This window comes from Sardina pilchardus, chromosome 3, assembly GCF_963854185.1.
Source record: "Sardina pilchardus chromosome 3, fSarPil1.1, whole genome shotgun sequence".
NCBI lineage: Eukaryota > Metazoa > Chordata > Actinopteri > Clupeiformes > Clupeidae > Sardina > Sardina pilchardus.
The window spans coordinates 34,892,613-34,910,112 of NC_084996.1; the positions used below are offsets into that span (position 1 = coordinate 34,892,613).

The 17,500-nt window shown below is 44.0% G+C and overlaps 3 protein-coding genes across 5 annotated transcripts in view; all 3 read left to right on the plus strand.

The window, feature by feature from the left end:
• ppp1r1b (protein phosphatase 1, regulatory (inhibitor) subunit 1B) overlaps nt 1–300 on the plus strand; it is a 20,934-nt gene extending 20,634 nt beyond the window's left edge. For both annotated transcript variants that reach the window (XM_062533028.1, XM_062533029.1), the window contains exon 5: nt 1–300. This exon is cut by the window's left edge and continues 1,465 nt beyond it. The gene's annotated coding sequence lies outside the window, so the exon portion shown is untranslated.
• A 737-nt stretch (nt 301–1,037) lies between these two features.
• stard3 (StAR related lipid transfer domain containing 3) lies at nt 1,038–15,735 on the plus strand. Of its 2 annotated transcripts, none has more exons than XM_062533030.1 (15): nt 1,038–1,262; nt 2,308–2,570; nt 3,274–3,351; nt 4,019–4,096; nt 4,340–4,393; nt 5,327–5,444; nt 7,672–7,773; nt 7,933–7,988; nt 8,120–8,212; nt 8,308–8,370; nt 9,028–9,123; nt 9,426–9,505; nt 10,627–10,731; nt 10,837–10,930; nt 13,651–15,735. In XM_062533030.1, the coding sequence occupies exons 2-15, from the start codon at nt 2,361–2,363 to the stop codon at nt 13,756–13,758; spliced, it is 1,335 nt and encodes a 444-aa protein (XP_062389014.1). In that variant the 5' UTR covers nt 1,038–1,262; nt 2,308–2,360; the 3' UTR covers nt 13,759–15,735. The 2 variants fall into 2 exon arrangements, with proteins under 2 accessions (XP_062389014.1, XP_062389015.1); XM_062533031.1 differs by lacking the exon at nt 1,038–1,262 and adding an exon at nt 1,306–1,700.
• Nucleotides 15,736–17,172: 1,437 nt separating this feature from the next.
• The window catches only part of mreg (melanoregulin), a 4,778-nt gene continuing 4,450 nt past the window's right edge, over nt 17,173–17,500 (plus strand). Inside the window, exon 1 of the mRNA XM_062533032.1 lies at nt 17,173–17,459. The gene's annotated coding sequence lies outside the window, so the exon portion shown is untranslated. The remainder of the gene's footprint in view (nt 17,460–17,500) is intronic.

Genomic DNA, 17,500 nt, shown 5'->3' on the forward strand with positions numbered 1-17,500 from the left:
TTGAGGTCTCTGGGCTGCATGTCAATAACTTTGTTCTAAGGGTTATTTGCTACCTTACTGGAGCTGGTGACTCTCTTTCTCTCTCTCTCTCTCTCTCTCTCTCTCTCTCTCTCTCTCTCTCTCCCCCACACTGTCTGCCCACAGCAATGCTTAAATTGATAACCTACTGATTCCCTTCATTTATTTTAACTTGTTTTAAATTCATTCCTGTTTGTTTTAATCTATGCTTATTGAATTCAGTTCTGACACTTGTAAAGTTGTAACAGAGAAACAAATATAATATTCATTGAAATTAAACAAGTGAGTCTTGTTCTTTGTCAGTAAAATAAAAGAGGTGTGTGCGCATGTGTAATGAGGGCCTTCATCACAGTGTGTGTGTGTGTGTGTGTGTGTGTGTGTGTGTATGTGTGTTTTCAGTGGCATAGTGTTACTCAAAAGTTCACTGTGCTGGTCTTTATGATATCACAAATATTTTCAAATGTGCAGACTCGATTCAGATCTGAGCTCTCAAATTGCCCCAAGCCAGTATGAGGTGCAAGACACGGTTTCCCATAACCTTCACCTTCATACACATTTCGCTCTCCCAAAGCCCCCACTTCAAACTGGGAAGTTCGGAGTTAAGATGTGACCTGCACCTAGACTAACACCTGGTAAACCCTGCCTGATCCGCCGACGATTTGATTTTCGCCCTGCAGCTCAGGCTGGAGACATTTATCTATCCTGTTTCCTGAACACATCTTCTGGGTCCAATCACAAACTAGCGTATCCAAAAGGCACACCCGGACTGTTGGTCTGATTGGTTGAAGGACTATCCAAAAGCATAGTTATTTGGACTATGCCCACTACACTGATCACGCCTCTTGTGCAGTAGAAATACAGCAGAGACTTTCAATACTAATGTTCAATCTTAGTTGCTCATGAAAGCATCAGACCCACACCTCTGCATAGGCCTTAACAAATAGTAGCCTATTACAGATGGTCAGATGTCATATTCAGTCTGGACTGAAGTTCAGACTGAGTATATGCGATACTACACTATAAAAGTAGCCCAGTCTAACTTCCACGAACTAAAAAAGTTGCAATTATCTAAATTCATCTTCAATGTAGTCTGCAGTGTAGCCTAATCCTACCAAGCAAAAGATCTTTCATCTCTGATACAAGTTTTGCTCTTGAGGAAGTGACACAGTAACCCATATCCGGCGAAACGCGGCATTCCCGGAAGAAACCAAGCAGCTGATCCGCGATGCTTTACAAATAATCAGGTGAGTTTGGAAAATATTCTGATTTTTTCCCCGGGTTGGCAAATAAGGTCACGGTGTCTGTAATGATTTGGTGTTGACATCGTTGAGATCGTGACCAAAGACATGGCGTGTTTGGCGAGTGGCAACGGGAGGGAAAAATAGACAACATTTAGCCTAGTAGCATTTGCATGGACCAAGTTTAACGTTAGCGATGTGTTGTTCACCCAGTCGGCAAAATACCAAATGCTAGTTTGCTTAGAGTGAAGGCAGGAAGAGTCGGCATGTGAGAGATGCCATCATCTATTTCAGAAAACACATTCCAACGTGTACTACCCGTACACACGGACGTTTGTTTGCGTTACTTTAGGAAGCTATCTACGTGCTGTATCAATGGCAATTTGCTAGCTCACTAGCAGCGGTCCGCATACCAAACTTTTGATAAACCTGAGGTAAACACTGGTAAGTTCACACTGATTTAATTATCTCTTCGTCATTCTATAGAACTGTCTTGACTTCGTTTATTATCAAAGGTTTTGTTTATGTTAAGGGGTCCCCTGCCGATACAGTGAATACACACATATCGTTACTTAGACTGATACTCTTGACATCGCTTGATGGATAGACAGATGTTTTCTAATGATACAGGCATTTTTACCACTATCACTATACCGCGTCTTTCACCATATCCCTGACTTTGTTCAAAGTCCACACTTCATCAGTTATTGTGTTTGTTCATGCTGGCAAGTTGTCATGGTTTGTTTATGAATGTTGTACTTTTAAGAGAAAACTGGTGCATAGCAAGTTTGGACATGCAAGCTAGTCGATTGTTCCCAAGTACATTTCTGTGACTGCTGCATTAAGCACACATTTTCAGAACATTAGTCTATTTTGCCAAAATAGAAGGCTTGTGCAAAGACGGTTTGAGGTGATCTTTCTGTACCATTAACAGGTAGAATTGTGCCCCTGTATTCAATGTTCTCTGAATGGCATGAATGAGGTCTTTCATTCTGAAACCAGTGTTTGGTTTGAAACGACTTCCACAATTTTTCTACTGTTCTTTCTTCAGTGCTTCCCCATTTCCCTGCCCTACCACTTGGTGCATTCCCCTTGTCAGCGGCCATGCCGGGTGGAGTGGACAACGGTGACTTTCTGGGGAGCCTGCCTGCCATTGCCTCCCTGAATGCGTCCTACTCGCAGGCCTCTCTGTCCCTTCCACCTCCATACTACCTACCCCCCCGGAAGACCATCTCGGACGTGCGCCGCACCTTCTGCCTCTTCGTCACTTTCGACCTCCTCTTCATCTCCCTACTGTGGATCATCGAGTTGAATGTAGGTGCATGTGTCGTCTGGGTGTGATTGATGTTTACGTTCTGGATAAGTTTGATTGTGTCTATTGATTTGTACTTTCATTTTGGTTATGGTGAGCCACCATATAAGGTCATTAGGCTACATGCCTTCAGTCTAGTATACTATAAAGCACTCATTGAATTGCCTTTAGATGTGCAATGTGCTGTAGAAACAAACTTGTCATACATGCTGTCTAGTCAGTGGATCTGTTTACCTATGTTTGGAAAGTCTGACTGGCATTTCCAATGGAGGATCAGGTCGCTACTTTGGTAATTGGTCTATTCATCAACACTTGTCATGTTTACTTCTCCCCAACCCCTGTTGGCATGTCATGTCTCCTTTCCCTTGCTGTACACCATCTCATTTCTCGCATATCTCTCCATTTCCCTTTCTCACCATCTACATAGCCAGTGTCTATAACTCGGCTCAAAAAGTCTGTGTCTTCCAGTAATCATGGGGTGAATCCTCTGCGTCCAAAGACAGGGGGATTTTACAGTGCCAGTATAGCAGCAGGTCTCTGAGAGTCATAAACTGCTGCTATTTTGATTCTTCCTGTCCTGTGTAAACGTATGGTGTTGCTGCAGAGCCTGACTTGAGAGGAAATATGTTCATGCCCCCCCCTCCCTTCCCCTTCCCCCTTCTCAGTTATTTGTTGAGTTAGCTGTTTTTCTTTTCTCTTGATCAGATCAATAAGAACATTTGGGACAGTCTCCAGAATGAGGTCATCCAGTACAACTTCAAGTCCTCCTTCTTTGACATCTTTGTAAGTACAATGGAGCATTTGATCAAGGCAGCCGTTGACCTTCCCTGCTACAAGCTGATTAATGATGGCCCCCAATGATGGTCATCTCTGTGGCGTGGCATTCCCCGTGTGTTCCCATGCTAGTGTCAGCAGGGGTGTGTCCAGGTGCCTTAAATCACATGACCAGTTACAAGGAAATGTACACAGAAGTTGAATATTCACCAATGAAAATCCTTTGTTCTTGAGGATGATTATGTTGGTAGAGAATGGTCAAGTTATTGAAACTGGGTCAGTTGTGTTGAAGCTCTCACGACATCATGTTTGTCCTCATGTGATCAGGCCAGTTCATTATGTGGTTTAGAGGGTATGCCCTGACCGCATATGGGTCTACGCTACTAGTGGAATGCATGACAATACTTTAGTACTCGATATACTTGAATGTTGTCAATTTGGATACAAGCATCAGTGTGTAAATATAAATAGATTTATTTGTACATTTTTTGAGTATGTTTAAGTAACCGAATTCTGTGTTTATTTTTATTGAATACTGATTTAGTCTTTATCTTCCTTTTGCCTCTATGTATTGGGGGTCTCTCTCTCTTTCTCTCTCTCTTTCTCTCTCTTTCTCTTTCTCTTTCTCTCTCTCTGTCTCCTCTTTGTCCACCTCTCTACTCTTTATCTTTTACAGCTCCTTGCCCTTTTCAGGTTTTTGTGTTTGCAACTGGGGTATGCTGCTTGTCGGCTAAAGCATTGGTGGATCATTGCGGTAAGACATAGCTCAAGTGTACACACACACACACACACACATGGACCCTTGCACGCACACATGCACAACACATATGCACACATACACACACGTGCTTAACCACTGTAGATGCTGACGCAGATAAGCTTCAAGTTCAGTCACATGATGACGAGACTACATACTGACTGAAACAGCACACTGGTTCTCCCAGTGTGGCCGCTGAACTTCCTGTGCTGATTTAGCTTGTTTGGTCTCTCATTACAGATCACCACTCTAGTGACCAGTGCCTTTCTCGTTGCCAAAGTCATCCTTTCAGATGTGAGTGTATGATTATTTCCTCTTGTGTGTGGTGTATTTGTGTGTGTGTGTGTGTGTGTTTCTTCACTGAAGAAGATAATTTGATAGAGTTTGGGATATCTCACTGTCAGAGGGGGAAGTGACCCTTGGTCATCCAGACGCACCATAACATCTTTACAGTCTCTTTTACGAGTAGGTGTTTGCTTTCAAAGAAAACTGAAGCTTGACCTTGAGTGAGTCTGAAATATAGCTGTCTGAAAAGATTTGCGTCTCAAAAGGGGAAGTGAGAAAGGTGTGTGTGTGTGTGTGTGTGTGTGTGTGTGTGTGTGTGTGTGTGTGTGTGTGTGTGTGTGTGTGTGTGCTCATGCTATCAGTAGTGCCCACAAATATCACACTCATTATCAAGAACACCTTGGTTGCCAGTCGCCACACACACTCAAGTGTATGCACACTCACTCTCATACCCACATACACACATGCTCAGTACACCAAGCAGCCTACTAATATTTGTGCATTGGAGCTGCTGACTTGAAGACTAAGGCCTGGGTTAGGCCTGGTCTGCAACTGAAGCACTCCATTCGTGGAGTGTAAAAATAGCTTTAGAAGACTGGGGTCATTTTATTTCAAACGTACAGTATGTGCTGCTATCACATCTGGTGTGACCACTTCCATTGAACATAGTGGAAGCTAATTGTTGGAGAAGAGGTTTCGCAAAGTTTCGCGTTAGTTATGTGTCTGCTCTAGCCTTCCTGTAAGATTAGATTAACTGTTTGATTTATTGAATATTGAAATATTGGAAGCTTTAAATAAACACGAAGAGCATCACTTCTTCTTAACCCTTGTGAGTGAACTCTTAACAGGCCTGTAAAGGCTTTGGTATAGATGTGATCTGAGACTGTTATAAAGGCTTTAGTATGGGTGTGATATGAGGCTCTGTGTCTTGTCTTTCCACAGCTGTTCAACAGGAATGCCTTTGGCTACGTGCTGCCCATCACCTCGTTTGTGGTGGCCTGGCTGGAGACCTGGTTCCTGGACTTCAAAGTCCTCACCCAGGAGGCCGAGGATGAGAGGGGTGAGTGAAGGGATGTGCGTGTGCGTGTGCGTGTGTGTAGTGGGGGAGCTCAAAAGAGGGAAGTTCTACACTCTCTCAGATGGCATACTTCCGTTAGTACCCTTAGTGTCCTTACTCAGGTAGTGTGTTAAACTCAACAGAATTGTGCCGTCTCAAATCAAGCACCAACTCTGTGGGCCTAACCGAAACGACGTTCACAACATTTTAATATAACCTTGTCGGTGTTGTCTATTGGCCAGTGACATGGTTGTGCGGTGTCAAAAGATGAGCAGTTTCTGTTCTAACTTGCTCGTACTGTACATCTGTAAAGTGTGTTTCCCACTGCTACTGCTCCAGCTTCCTCAACCGTGATTATCACGAGTTTGATAACACTCCCTCCCCTTCTGCTATGTAGCTAAGAGGCATCCGTTGAGGCGCTCCACACTAGGGTTGTGCCGATGGACGATATCATCGTCCATCGTGATGGTTGACAGACATCACGATGGAAAGCAACCATCGTGATGCCACGCCCCCAGTTATTTCTACTGCAGACTAAGCTAAAATATTAAAGAATAAAAACTTTTCCTTGGAAATGAAATTGAGCCTAGAACTGATGCACATGTAGGGTGCTTAAGGGGCTGTCAGCCAAACAGTGCAAAATTAAAAAACATATTAGTCTGAGACCGTCTTGTTCAAATAAGTCCTCCTTGCAACGTGAATGTGTTATTGTCTTTTTTAGGCTACATGTCTCGCAGTGTAGCCTACATTGAACGCAAAACATGTAGCCTAATAATGTTTAAGAATGAAATAGTGCAAATTAATTATTATTGTTACGACTAGGACATTCTAGCACTAATTTCTTGCGAGGCTACAACACTGAAGCGCCGAATGCGTCATTCTCCACCGTGTTAAAATAAACCATTTATTTCGTTATCGTTATCAGAAGCTATAGCCTACGTCTTTCACTGTAATGCTTGTATTTCACGCATTTGCCTTTAGCAAAAGCCCCAGCAGCGGAGTGGCAATCGGGATTCGTTAGGCTATTTGTAAAAGTTGTTTAGCCAACTTCAACTGGCCGGTAGCCTAATAACGTGGGATGCGTAACATATGAGTTAGGTCCAGACTGGGCTATTCAAGATTTTAGATGAGTGACCGCGAGGTTTTTTGCGAGGCCCAGTGAATGCTGGCAATGTGTAATATACCGCTGGTTGGTGTAAGCAGGTGTTTAGATTGGCTGTCTGTCGGTCTCTTACTAGGATTTTCTTGGAGCAGATCTTCCACACAGTAGCCCAGTCAGTATGTCTCTTGGCTGTCCACTTTCACCAGGCCATATAGCCTATATAATATTTAATATAGGCCATATATAGCCTATAATATAATATATTTATTTACAACCCCCCGACGACGATATCATCGTCCATCGCGATGTTTTACTGTACACATCGTCATATGCCAATTAAGGGGACATCGCCCAACCCTACTCCACACTCAACTCTCAGACTGTTATGGCTATGTCCAGAAGCAAGCGTGCACGCTGGGCAGTGTGAATTTTCCGGAAGTTACGTCAGAATAGACTGTCCGAAAGTCAAGCGCTCTCACTAGTTGGGTACTTCGTTTGGCGTGATTTCCAAGCGTGCATCGATGCATCTTTTTTGCCCTCAGATATCCCATAATCCATTGCGCAGCGCAGGTCAAGCTCCGCACGACATGCAAATCGTCAACACACCCACCTTCCCGAGTCAGGTGACGCCAAGTAGTTAGTGCTGTCCAAATGTAGGTAGGGACGCACACTGAGGAGCAAACTAACTAAGACGCTGCTGACAAGAAGGTACTATCCAGCGTGCACGCTTGACTTCTGGACACAACCTATGACTGCACCATCCGGGGACTTGCAGTGCACTTAGTGTTGTCAGAACGTTCAGTGTGAATGCACTCGTGCACTTGAATGAGGTATTGTAAATACATGAGATGCAGTGTCAGATGGCCATGAAAAGGAGATTGTTTGATTGACAGATGCATGTATTTGTCGTGGGTGTGGTGGGGCAACAGTAGCTTTGCCATCTGACAATCAGGTGGCCCGAGCTCGATTCCCGAACACGCCATTGCAAGTCTGTGTCGCTTTGGATAAAAGTGTATGCTAAATACCAGGCAACTCCACTCTAGCTCCAGTGATGTGATGTTACATCTGTAAGGGCCGCAGTAGCTGAATAGTTGTGATGAGCTCCTCCTTTCTCTCTGCCGTCCTCAGCGTATCTGGCTGCAGTGCAAGCAGCCTGTGAGCGCGCCCCTATGATCTACCCCAGAGCCGTGTCTGATGGACAGTTCTACTCCCCACCAGAGTCTCTGGCAGGTAACAGCCTTACAGCCTCTCACAGCGCTCCCTCTACGGAGCACATGATGCAACACAAGCATATCATTTAATGCTGAAATTAATCATTGATATATGACTTAAATATGATCGATAATGTTATGCTGTGTGTGTGTGTGTGTGTGTGTGTGTGTGTGTCAGGCTCTGAAGAGGAGCTTGATGAAGACGGTGCGGGGAGGAAGGCTGTGACCGCACAGGTACTGTACCTGTGCCAGTGGAGTCCAGTTCTGCTGAAAACTGTGAACCCTGTGAGTGGCATGTTGTCCTAACTTTACAAGTCACTCAAAATGGTGTTCTTCTGTTGTCTATCTGTCTGTGTGTGTGTCAGGAGAAGGAGTTTGTCAGGCAAGGGAGGGAAGCCATGACAGTGGTGGAACAGATACTCTCTCAGGAGGAGAACTGGAAGTTTGAGAAGAACAATGTGAGTGTTTATGTGTGTCTGTGATTGAAAGGTGAAGAGAGTGGATCTTTGTCTGTTCTTTATGTAATCCCTTCCTGTTGTCTTTCCTGCTGTAGGATATAGGGGACTCCGTGTACACCCTGGAGATACCCTACCATGGAAAAACATTCATCCTCAAGGTACAGCAGTAGAGCGGTCCATCACCAACAAACATGGCTGTCTTTAACTGGTTGTCTTCATTGAGCCCAACTAGTGATATTCCCTGTGTGTGTGAGTGAACGGAAGAGTCCCATGACTTCACTGCCATGACTTCACTGTCTCAGTGAAACGCTCATAGCCTCCTATTTTAGAATACCCCACCCGATTGGCTCCTGAACATCCACCTTCCTGCAGAGTAAAGAGGTGGAAAACGCCAGCTTCGGAAAGGAAAAGTCCCACCGTCATTTGGCTCTAGCTGTTTACTAAACACGGGTGATCTCAGTAATCAGGTGATGTTACATGCATGAAGCCTTGTGCTTTTGGAATCATCTGGTTCAGTGAACACTGGGAACAATATGTGGTAGGACTTTTACTTTTGGAAGCTGGAGAGTCCCACATCCACAGTGGGTTGGTTGGAGTTGTTTGGCAGCTGTGGCTCAAGTTGGAGGAGCATCTGACTGATGGGGACAGGTGGGGGAGGGGGCTGTTGCGCAATACTGCAGGGTGACCGATCTTTAGGAGGCTACTAGGTCATGGACGGGGGGGTTGGGGGAGGGGGGGGCGCGTGTTACTCTGTAAGTCTAAACAGGGTTATGGGTGTTGAAAAATGTTGCTCAACTCATTTTGTGTGTGTGTAGGCCTTCATGCAGTGTTCTGCAGAACTGGTATATCAGGAGGTGATTCTACAACCAGAGAAAATGGTACAGTGGAATAAGACAATATCAGCTTGTCAGGTGAGTTCACCATATCAACGCCTTATCACTGCCCACACACACACACACACACACACACACACAAGTATGCATACGCACAGATACACACAAGCACACTTTTCAAATGTTTGACATGCTTTGTGTTTGAAAGGTCAGTTAAAATATGTTTCACTTGTTCGTGGAACTTGTCTAAGCTGGGTTTAAATGGCAAACAGCTTTTGTCATTTACTTCTGTCTTACACACTCTCTCTCTCTCGGGCTCTCTCTCTCTCTCTCTCTCTCTGTTTCTTTCTTTCTCTCTCTCTCTCTCTTCCTCCCTCCAGATATTACAGAGAGTAGATGATAATACTCTGATCTCGTATGATGTCTCTGCGGGAGCAGCAGGGGGCGTAGTTTCACCCAGGTAACATTTCACAGACCTGCCAACCTGTACGCATTTTACGTAGCCACCACGCTTTTTCAAATCAAAGTTCACCGGCACGATTTTTAAAAATTCAAACTACGCAAAAACGAGCAGACAACCAACTTCTCCGGAAAGCTCCCTGTAGCATGTGAATTAGAATCTCCCGCTAATCCATTTCATGCCAGGGTGAGGACCTACAGAAACAAAGTGACAAGTGAGAATGACAGGCAAAGCATAGTGATCAGACCAACGATCCGAGTGGGCCTGGTGGATCGACTAGTTTGTCAATGGTTCCAGCAAACATGGACAGGAAGCAGGAGAGATAAATGTGCATGTTTCCAGCCTGAGCTGCAGGGTGAAATCCAATCGCCAGCAAATAGGGCTGGGTTTCCCCAATCTACTTGACAAATGCTCCCTTGCAAATTTGCGTTCCCCCCAGATGCTGTTTTGCGAAACTAAAAAAATCTCAGTTTGAGAGCGATTGTGAAGTCAGCTAAGCCTAATATTTTAATGTTGTTTTAGAAAGTCATTACTTGTTGTTTACCAGTTATTTCAGTTAGCATTATATTTTCCATGTGTTCCAGATGGTTAAAGTTTTCATAACGAAAGCCAAATGCATTTCCCAGGCCAAATGCAGCCATTAACAACGAGTCTGAAAGTGGACCTACGCTAAATTTTTTGAGCTTCTTGTTGATGAGTGTTCAATTTGGACAACGTATGCACATCCGTTCCCATCAACACAAGTGTTTTTCATAGGTCAGGATTATTGGGCTCTAAAACAGATCAACAGTCAACTTTATAAAGCTACTGTAAAGATTCAGTTTGCAGCACACATTGGATCAAATGTAGACCGATATCCAAGATTGAAGATGGGTCGCTATCCAACATGTATCTTGTGTGCATGGCTATGTCTGTTTTTGGCTGCATGAATAAAGGCCGACGTAAGCAATTGTTTTTGCTCAGCTCCTGGTGCTACTCAAAAAATGTCTTCAGGGTTGGCAGGTCTGCACTTCATATCACACACCTGTGCTCAGGCAGGCTACAGTATATAAAGGTAGAATACTACACTGGACGTACAGTTGGACAACATAAGGAACTTATTGTCTTTGTTTGTCTCTCAGGGACTTTGTAAACGTCCGTCGGGTGGAGCGCAAGAGAGATTGCTACATCTCTGCCGGCATGGCAACCACCCACGAAGTGAAACCTCCACATAGTCGCTTTGTCAGGTCAGTAGATCTCGGAGGTCTTCTGGCTCCGCTGGATAACGCGGGGTGCTATTTGTTCCTTTTTTGTTCCATTGCTGCTTCTCCAAGCTGTCCGTCTCTTTTCAGGGGAGAGAACGGCCCAGGTGGATTTGTGGTTCTGAAGTCCACCAGCAATCCTTCAGTGTGTACTTTTATCTGGATCTTAAACACTGATCTGAAGGTGAGGTCAACTTTGTATGAGTGTGTCTGTGTGGGTGTGGTGTAAACAGAGCAGTATGTGTAGCATTTCCATACTCTTGCTGACCAAAGACACAATCTACTTCTGATCAAAAGTGTGTTAATGTCACTGGCATTGTCTGCCCTGGGTCTTCTGGTTGTGAAAGAAAGCAATAGACTGAGGAGGAAATGAATACAACAAGTAGGCAAGCTTAACCCTATGCAACTTTTTCATAGTCATAAAATCGCTCAGAAATCGTTGTTTTGCTTGACTGACCAGTTTGATCGAAAACAGTAATATGTCCTTCCGCCCCCAGTGTCCGTATCGCTATTGCAACCTTGCAGTTTCTGCAGGAGACGATCGCTCTTGTTCACATCTGGAAGTCTGAGACGCGTAAGGAACAAGAAGAACCACGCTTGCAATTTATATATTTATATAGCCTATATACAGTGCCTATAGAAAGTCATCATACCCTTTTGAAATAGTTACTTTTTTTGTCTTACAGCCTGAAATCAAAACCCATTTTAAAATTTTTTTTTTCCAGTTTTATTAACAAATTTAGCTGTACAACATCAAAATAATGAAAAAAAAGTAAACAGTTCTGAAAATTAATAAAAAATGAAAAACTAGAATAACAAGGTTGGAAAAGTCATCATACCCCTGACTTAATACTTTGTAAAGCTTCCTTTTGCTTTCATTACAGCCATCAATCTGTTTGGATATGTCTGTATTATAGCTTTGCACACCTAGATAGGGGAATATTTGCCCAATTTTCCGTACAGAAATGTTAAAATTTAGTCAAATTCTGTAGGGAATGGCGATAGACTGCTCTCTTCAAGTCAATCCACAGATTTTCTATAGGATTTAAGTCAGGGCTCTGACTTTGCCACTCAAGGATATTCACCATCCTGTCCTTAAGCCACTGCTTTGTTCTTTTGGCAGTATGTTTAAGATTATTGTCGTGTTGGAAGGCGAATGACCTCCCCATCCTCAGCTGTCTAGGAGAGGGACGCAGGTTTTCCTTAAGAATGTGGGTGTACTTGGCAGCATCCATTTTCCCTTCTATCCTGACCAATTGCCCAGTTCCTGCTGAAAAGAAACATCCCCACAACATAATGTTGCCTCCACCATGCTTCACACTAGGTATGGTGTGTTTTGGGAGGTGTACTGTGTTGGTTTTCGCCAAACATTGCGCTTGGAGTTCAGTGCAAAAACACATCTGGAATATTCTGCTACCATGTGGAAAAAGCTTATATGGTCAGATGAGACTAAGATCGAACTTTTTGGAGACTAAGATTGAAGTTTTTGGACTGAGCTCCAGGCGCTAACCAAACACAGTATACACACCCAAACACACCCAAAACACACCATACCTACTTTGAAGCATGGTGGGGGCAACATTATGTTTTGGGGATGTTTCTCTTCAGCGGGGACTGGGCAATTGGTCAGGATAGAAGGGAAAATGGATGCTGCCAAGTACACCAAAATCCTTGAGGAAAACCTGCGTCCCTCTCCTAAACAGCTGAGGATGGGGAGGTCATTCGCCTTCCAACACGACAATAATCTTAAACATACTGCCAAAAGAACAAAGCAGTGGCTTAAGGATAGGATGGTGAATATCCTTGAGTGGCAAAGTCAGAGCCCTGACTTAAATCCTATAGAAAATATGTGGATTGACTTGAAGAGAGCAGTCCATCGCCATTCCCTACAGAATTTGACTAAATTGTAACATTTCTGTACGGAAAATTGGGCAAATATTCCCCTATCTAGGTGTGCAAAGCTATAATACAGACATATCCAAACAGATTGATGGCTGTAATGAAAGCAAAAGGAAGCTTTACAAAGTATTAAGTCAGGGGTATGATGACTTTTCCAACCCTGTTATTCTAGTTTTTCATTTTTTATTAATTTTCAGAATTGTTGAGTTTTTTTTTCATTATTTTGATGTTGTACAGCTACATTTGTAAATAAAACTGGAAAAGATTTTTTTTTTAAATGGGTTTTGATTTCAGGCTGTAAGACAAAAAAGGTAACTATTTCAAAAGGGTATGATAACTTTCTATAGGCACTGTATGTATAAATATACACGCTAAAGCTGTCGGAAGCTCTGCAGAGAAATATGCAAGCATAAAACGAGCGAAAACGAAAAACGAAACTGAAACCAGAGATGAAATCGCCAATCCTTCATAGTTCCTCTTTAACAATTGGAGGTCTGGGGCCTTTTCAGGCACTTTGAGGCAGTCAGCTAACCCTTGAGATTTTTATGATATATGATTTTTAACTAAAAACATCTATATGCAAAAGTGGCACATATGGTTATATTCTAGAGGTCCTCCACAATAATTATATGAGAGTAAAGTGGATGTAATGAAATTACTTTTTTATTATAATGCAGTGTAAACACAACTATTTAAAAAACGGTTTTCAAAGGTAAATAAACACTATAAATATATCGAGCTAGGGCCTTTGAAGTTTGAACCTTGAAAACAATGGTGTTGGCTCCATATATGTAAAAAGAACATTTCAAAATGTTATGTAGTTTTACTACAAATTGAAAAAAAGTCTGTCTAAATGGGTCACTTAGTGAGTGTCTCTTTCAAATGCAAATTAGGTTGAATGGGTTTTTTGAATGGGCCTGCTGCAGGTGAGAGGACTGAAATCCTAGGATTTCCTTTTGTGTGTTGTTGTGAGGTAAATGTTGATCTTTTTGGGTTTTACCTCAGGGTCGTCTGCCACGTTACCTCATCCACCAGTCTCTGGCCGCCACCATGTTTGAGTTCATGGCTCACCTGCGCCAGCGCATCACAGATCTGCGCGGCGCCTACCGGTGACTCTGAGCTGGAGGCCGCGCTGCACGGCTCCTCCGCAGGCCGGGAGGAGATACTGCACCCTCTGGAAACACCCAGCGGGAACTCAGAGTGGACAGGGTCGTTTTCGGAGACTCATGTTCAAAGTTGGGACTCACATGTGAACTGAACTAATATGGACAGAAGAAGAGAACCCTAATCTCACAGGACACTCGCTACACACTTTGACTGGACCTAAACGTTGGACGCTTGGTTCCAAAAACAGACTGACTCTCTGAACTCACCCAGCATGGCTCTTGGTCATGGGAAAGATGAAGATCATCTGTGGGATCACTCTTCCTCTCATTTTCTTTTGCCACATTCTATATTCTCTTGCTCTCTCTTTTCTTGCCTCCCCCTTTCTATCTCATCTTAATTGAGATGGTTCTTTGCGTCAAGGAGGTGGTCTGTAAACCATGCCAGACCACTGAGAGCGCCCCCTACAGGCTGCATGGAACTCAGTCTAGTCACTCACACTCAAGACTGCTTCGCCATGCTGCTGGCAAGGACGTGTCCTCGCACCCTTTCAAGGTCACAAGGCAACAATTATATATGGACTCCGAGCCTTGGCTGCCTTTATCTATGCTTTGTTGAAGCTATACCTGTCTGTCTGTCTGTCTTCTTTGTACTTAGTTTCTCCCTTTGCACCTTCTGAGAGGGGGCTGCTGCCATCATGTGATCCGCATGCCTGAGCGCCCAATGAGAGCTCAATTAGCTCATCAGCCTCTCGCTGTCCTCTGAGGCCCACATGACCTCCATGTGATGCTTCCACACTCTCCTCACGTCACTGTGTTGAACAGGAGCAGCACCTCTCCGCTGCACCCAGCCTCTGGGGTAGTGCCTGTCCACTCCTCACACAGTGAGACTGCCTTACGGAAGCATGAACCAAGCCACGCAGACACACACACATACACAGGACAGGTTGGTGAAGTTAGTGACGTTCTGGTGCCATTGCTTAGGTTTGACTGAAATATGACTGTGGTGCATATAACCAACTCTGTGCTGTAAGAAAGACCCAGAGCCTATGTCTGCAATTGACTAATGTCTACAGACTAATGTCTATCATTTTCAAAGATTTCAAAGAGCTAACAAGAAATAAAATGTCTTAATGTTTTTTCATGCGGGCTAACAACATTGTTCTTTAAGCAATGCTGTCAAAAAAACTAGCAACTTACATAATGCTGTGGCCACATCACAGGCAACTGTCACCAGACGATGCACTTGTTTCTTTCTCTAATCTGGAAAATCCGACTGACTGACCATAACAGGCATGACCGTAGTCTCATTAACATTACGGTCGCAAGTGTAACAAGCATTTCAGCCTCCCCTGCTACACTCTATCTGTGGCTGTCAAGTGGAAGTGGATGTGGTTCGCCTCACCAAGACGGACAACAGTGAGATGATGAGTTTGTTCTTATTTGCTGTGTGGAGGGATGATGGGGCTGCTATAGTCTGTGGACCGGGCACTCTATGATTTGGTCACGTCACTTGACTTGTCATGAAGGTGTTTACTGCAGACGGGCGTGTGAACCTGTGGTGCAGAGTTGGACAAGACTGGCCTTCACCAGCAGCAGAATGTCTTTTATTTGTGTGCGTGTTTTTAAGGGGCGTCGGGGTGGGGGGGGCTGTAACGTTCTGGTGTTTTTGCAGGGAATGTTTTGTTGTGCCTTCCTCACTGTGTACATCATGTTTTGGAACTGAAAAAATATCAATGAAGTTGCAGCATAGATTTTTCATTTTTTCAATGTTAGGATTTAAAATTGTTTTTTTTTGTTGTTTTTTTGGCTATGCCTATTTGTTTGTAAAAGATACTGTAGTCTATTTAATTTTTTATGATTATATTACTCTTGAGGGAAAGTGCTTGATAGCCATTTCCACCAGTCTTATAACCTGACGACATAATTTTAAATAAAATAAAATAAAACCTATAATTCAAACTGTTAATAAAAAATTAAATATGAAGATTGACTTTTGTGTCTGTGGGGTGGGAAGGTGCTGCAGATGGACTATCTAATTAATACACAATCTCTTGAACACACTTTTGCCTTTACGGAAACCACAGGTTTGCCTCTTCCACCGTGTGTGTGTGTGTGTGTGTGTGTTTTAACACCTCGTGATCTACACTCCTGAAACCTCTCGCATGACTATCATCACACCCTTGTCTCTTCCTTCCTTCTCACACTTCTTCTAATCACCTAGATGTCCACCACTTTCACACACGCTCATTATGGATGTACTGGATGTTCATGTCACAGCCTACCCTTACCATATGGTGGGAGTAGGACAGGGAAACACATGGCTCTCACAGATGAACATCTAGACTAAATATTTAGGATGCATTGAATGCATTCAGACGAGGCACCAAAACCCTAAACTCTGAATGTTTTTGTCAGTGTCTGTCTTGTATTTGGTGTTGCTGTTCCATCATCTACCATATTTTCTTTAATATAAGTCGCACCTGACTATAAGTCGCATTTATCCAGAAATGTATTCACAAAATCTAAGACCAAGAACAGACAGAGGCTGTTACTAGACACAGAGGCCAAAAAGATTAATATTAATGGTGAGAAGGTGTGAATGGCCGCCCATCTGTAGTTGTAGACAGCTGTAGACAGTAATGTTTACTCCTCTTTCATTTTGTTAAATTTCATAATAAGTCGCACCTGACTGTAAGTCGCAGGGCCAGCCAGACTATGAAAAAAGTGTGACTTATAGTCCGGAAAATACGGTAGATACCATCTGGACATTGACTGATCTGTAAAGGACACTGGATCAAGTATGCTAACAGTGACCTGTACTTTTGAGATCAGTATCTAGTACTGGAGTTACCCGGGCGGGCCAGTGAGCTTGCTTCTCCATGCACCCCTCTAGATGTGCCCTTCTGCTGACTACACGTCCAGGCTATAGGGGCCGGGGCCTCGTCAGCTGAGCAGCACAAGAGCCCTCTCACTGGGACACGGGACTGCTGACTGCCCCTGGGCCACTGGGAGCCCATGAGGGAAGCACACGGTCACTTACTCCAACCGTGGGTCAGGAGTTACAGCATCCACGCATCAAATACGGCTCCCCCAGACCGTTAAATGCCCATTGCTGACCTAAACAGCGGTCAGCTCTATAAAGTATAAAAGTACCTTGAGGGCAATCCACTTACTATTTATCTAGTTTACAGGATTATTGCAATAGATAGGACTCAAACCATGGTAATAGTGTGCGCGTGTGTGTGTGTGCTCTCCTGTGTGTAGACAGTAGGGCTGTTTTTAAGGCGACTGTGGCTCTAGGGGGGTCTGTTCACATGACAGCATGATGACTGTCTTCCTTTGAGTGAGCCAGTGTGTGTGTGTGTGTGTGTGAGAGAGAGTGAGAGAGGGATCTTTTCATCTCTGGAGCAGAGGACAGCAGGGCTGTGGACGGGACACGTTCCCTCAGCTTCAGTCCTTTCACTGGAAACTCAGAATTCAAACTCAGAGGAACTCGCCATCAAGGGATCCTGGCACCCCACGGGATTGTCTTGACCACTGGGCTTCTATCTTCAGGATTAATCGCCTCGGGTCCCATTCTTCAGTATCCAGCACAGTGGACACTTGGTGTGGAGAAAGCGAGGAGTGGAGTGACAACTGACTGACCCTCATCTGGACCAAGCTGACTGGATACTGTTGTAGAGTGGGCTCATTCTCTCTTGTATGTGGGTGAGTCTCCCTTCCATGGCCTCTCTGCTATGTTGTGTGTC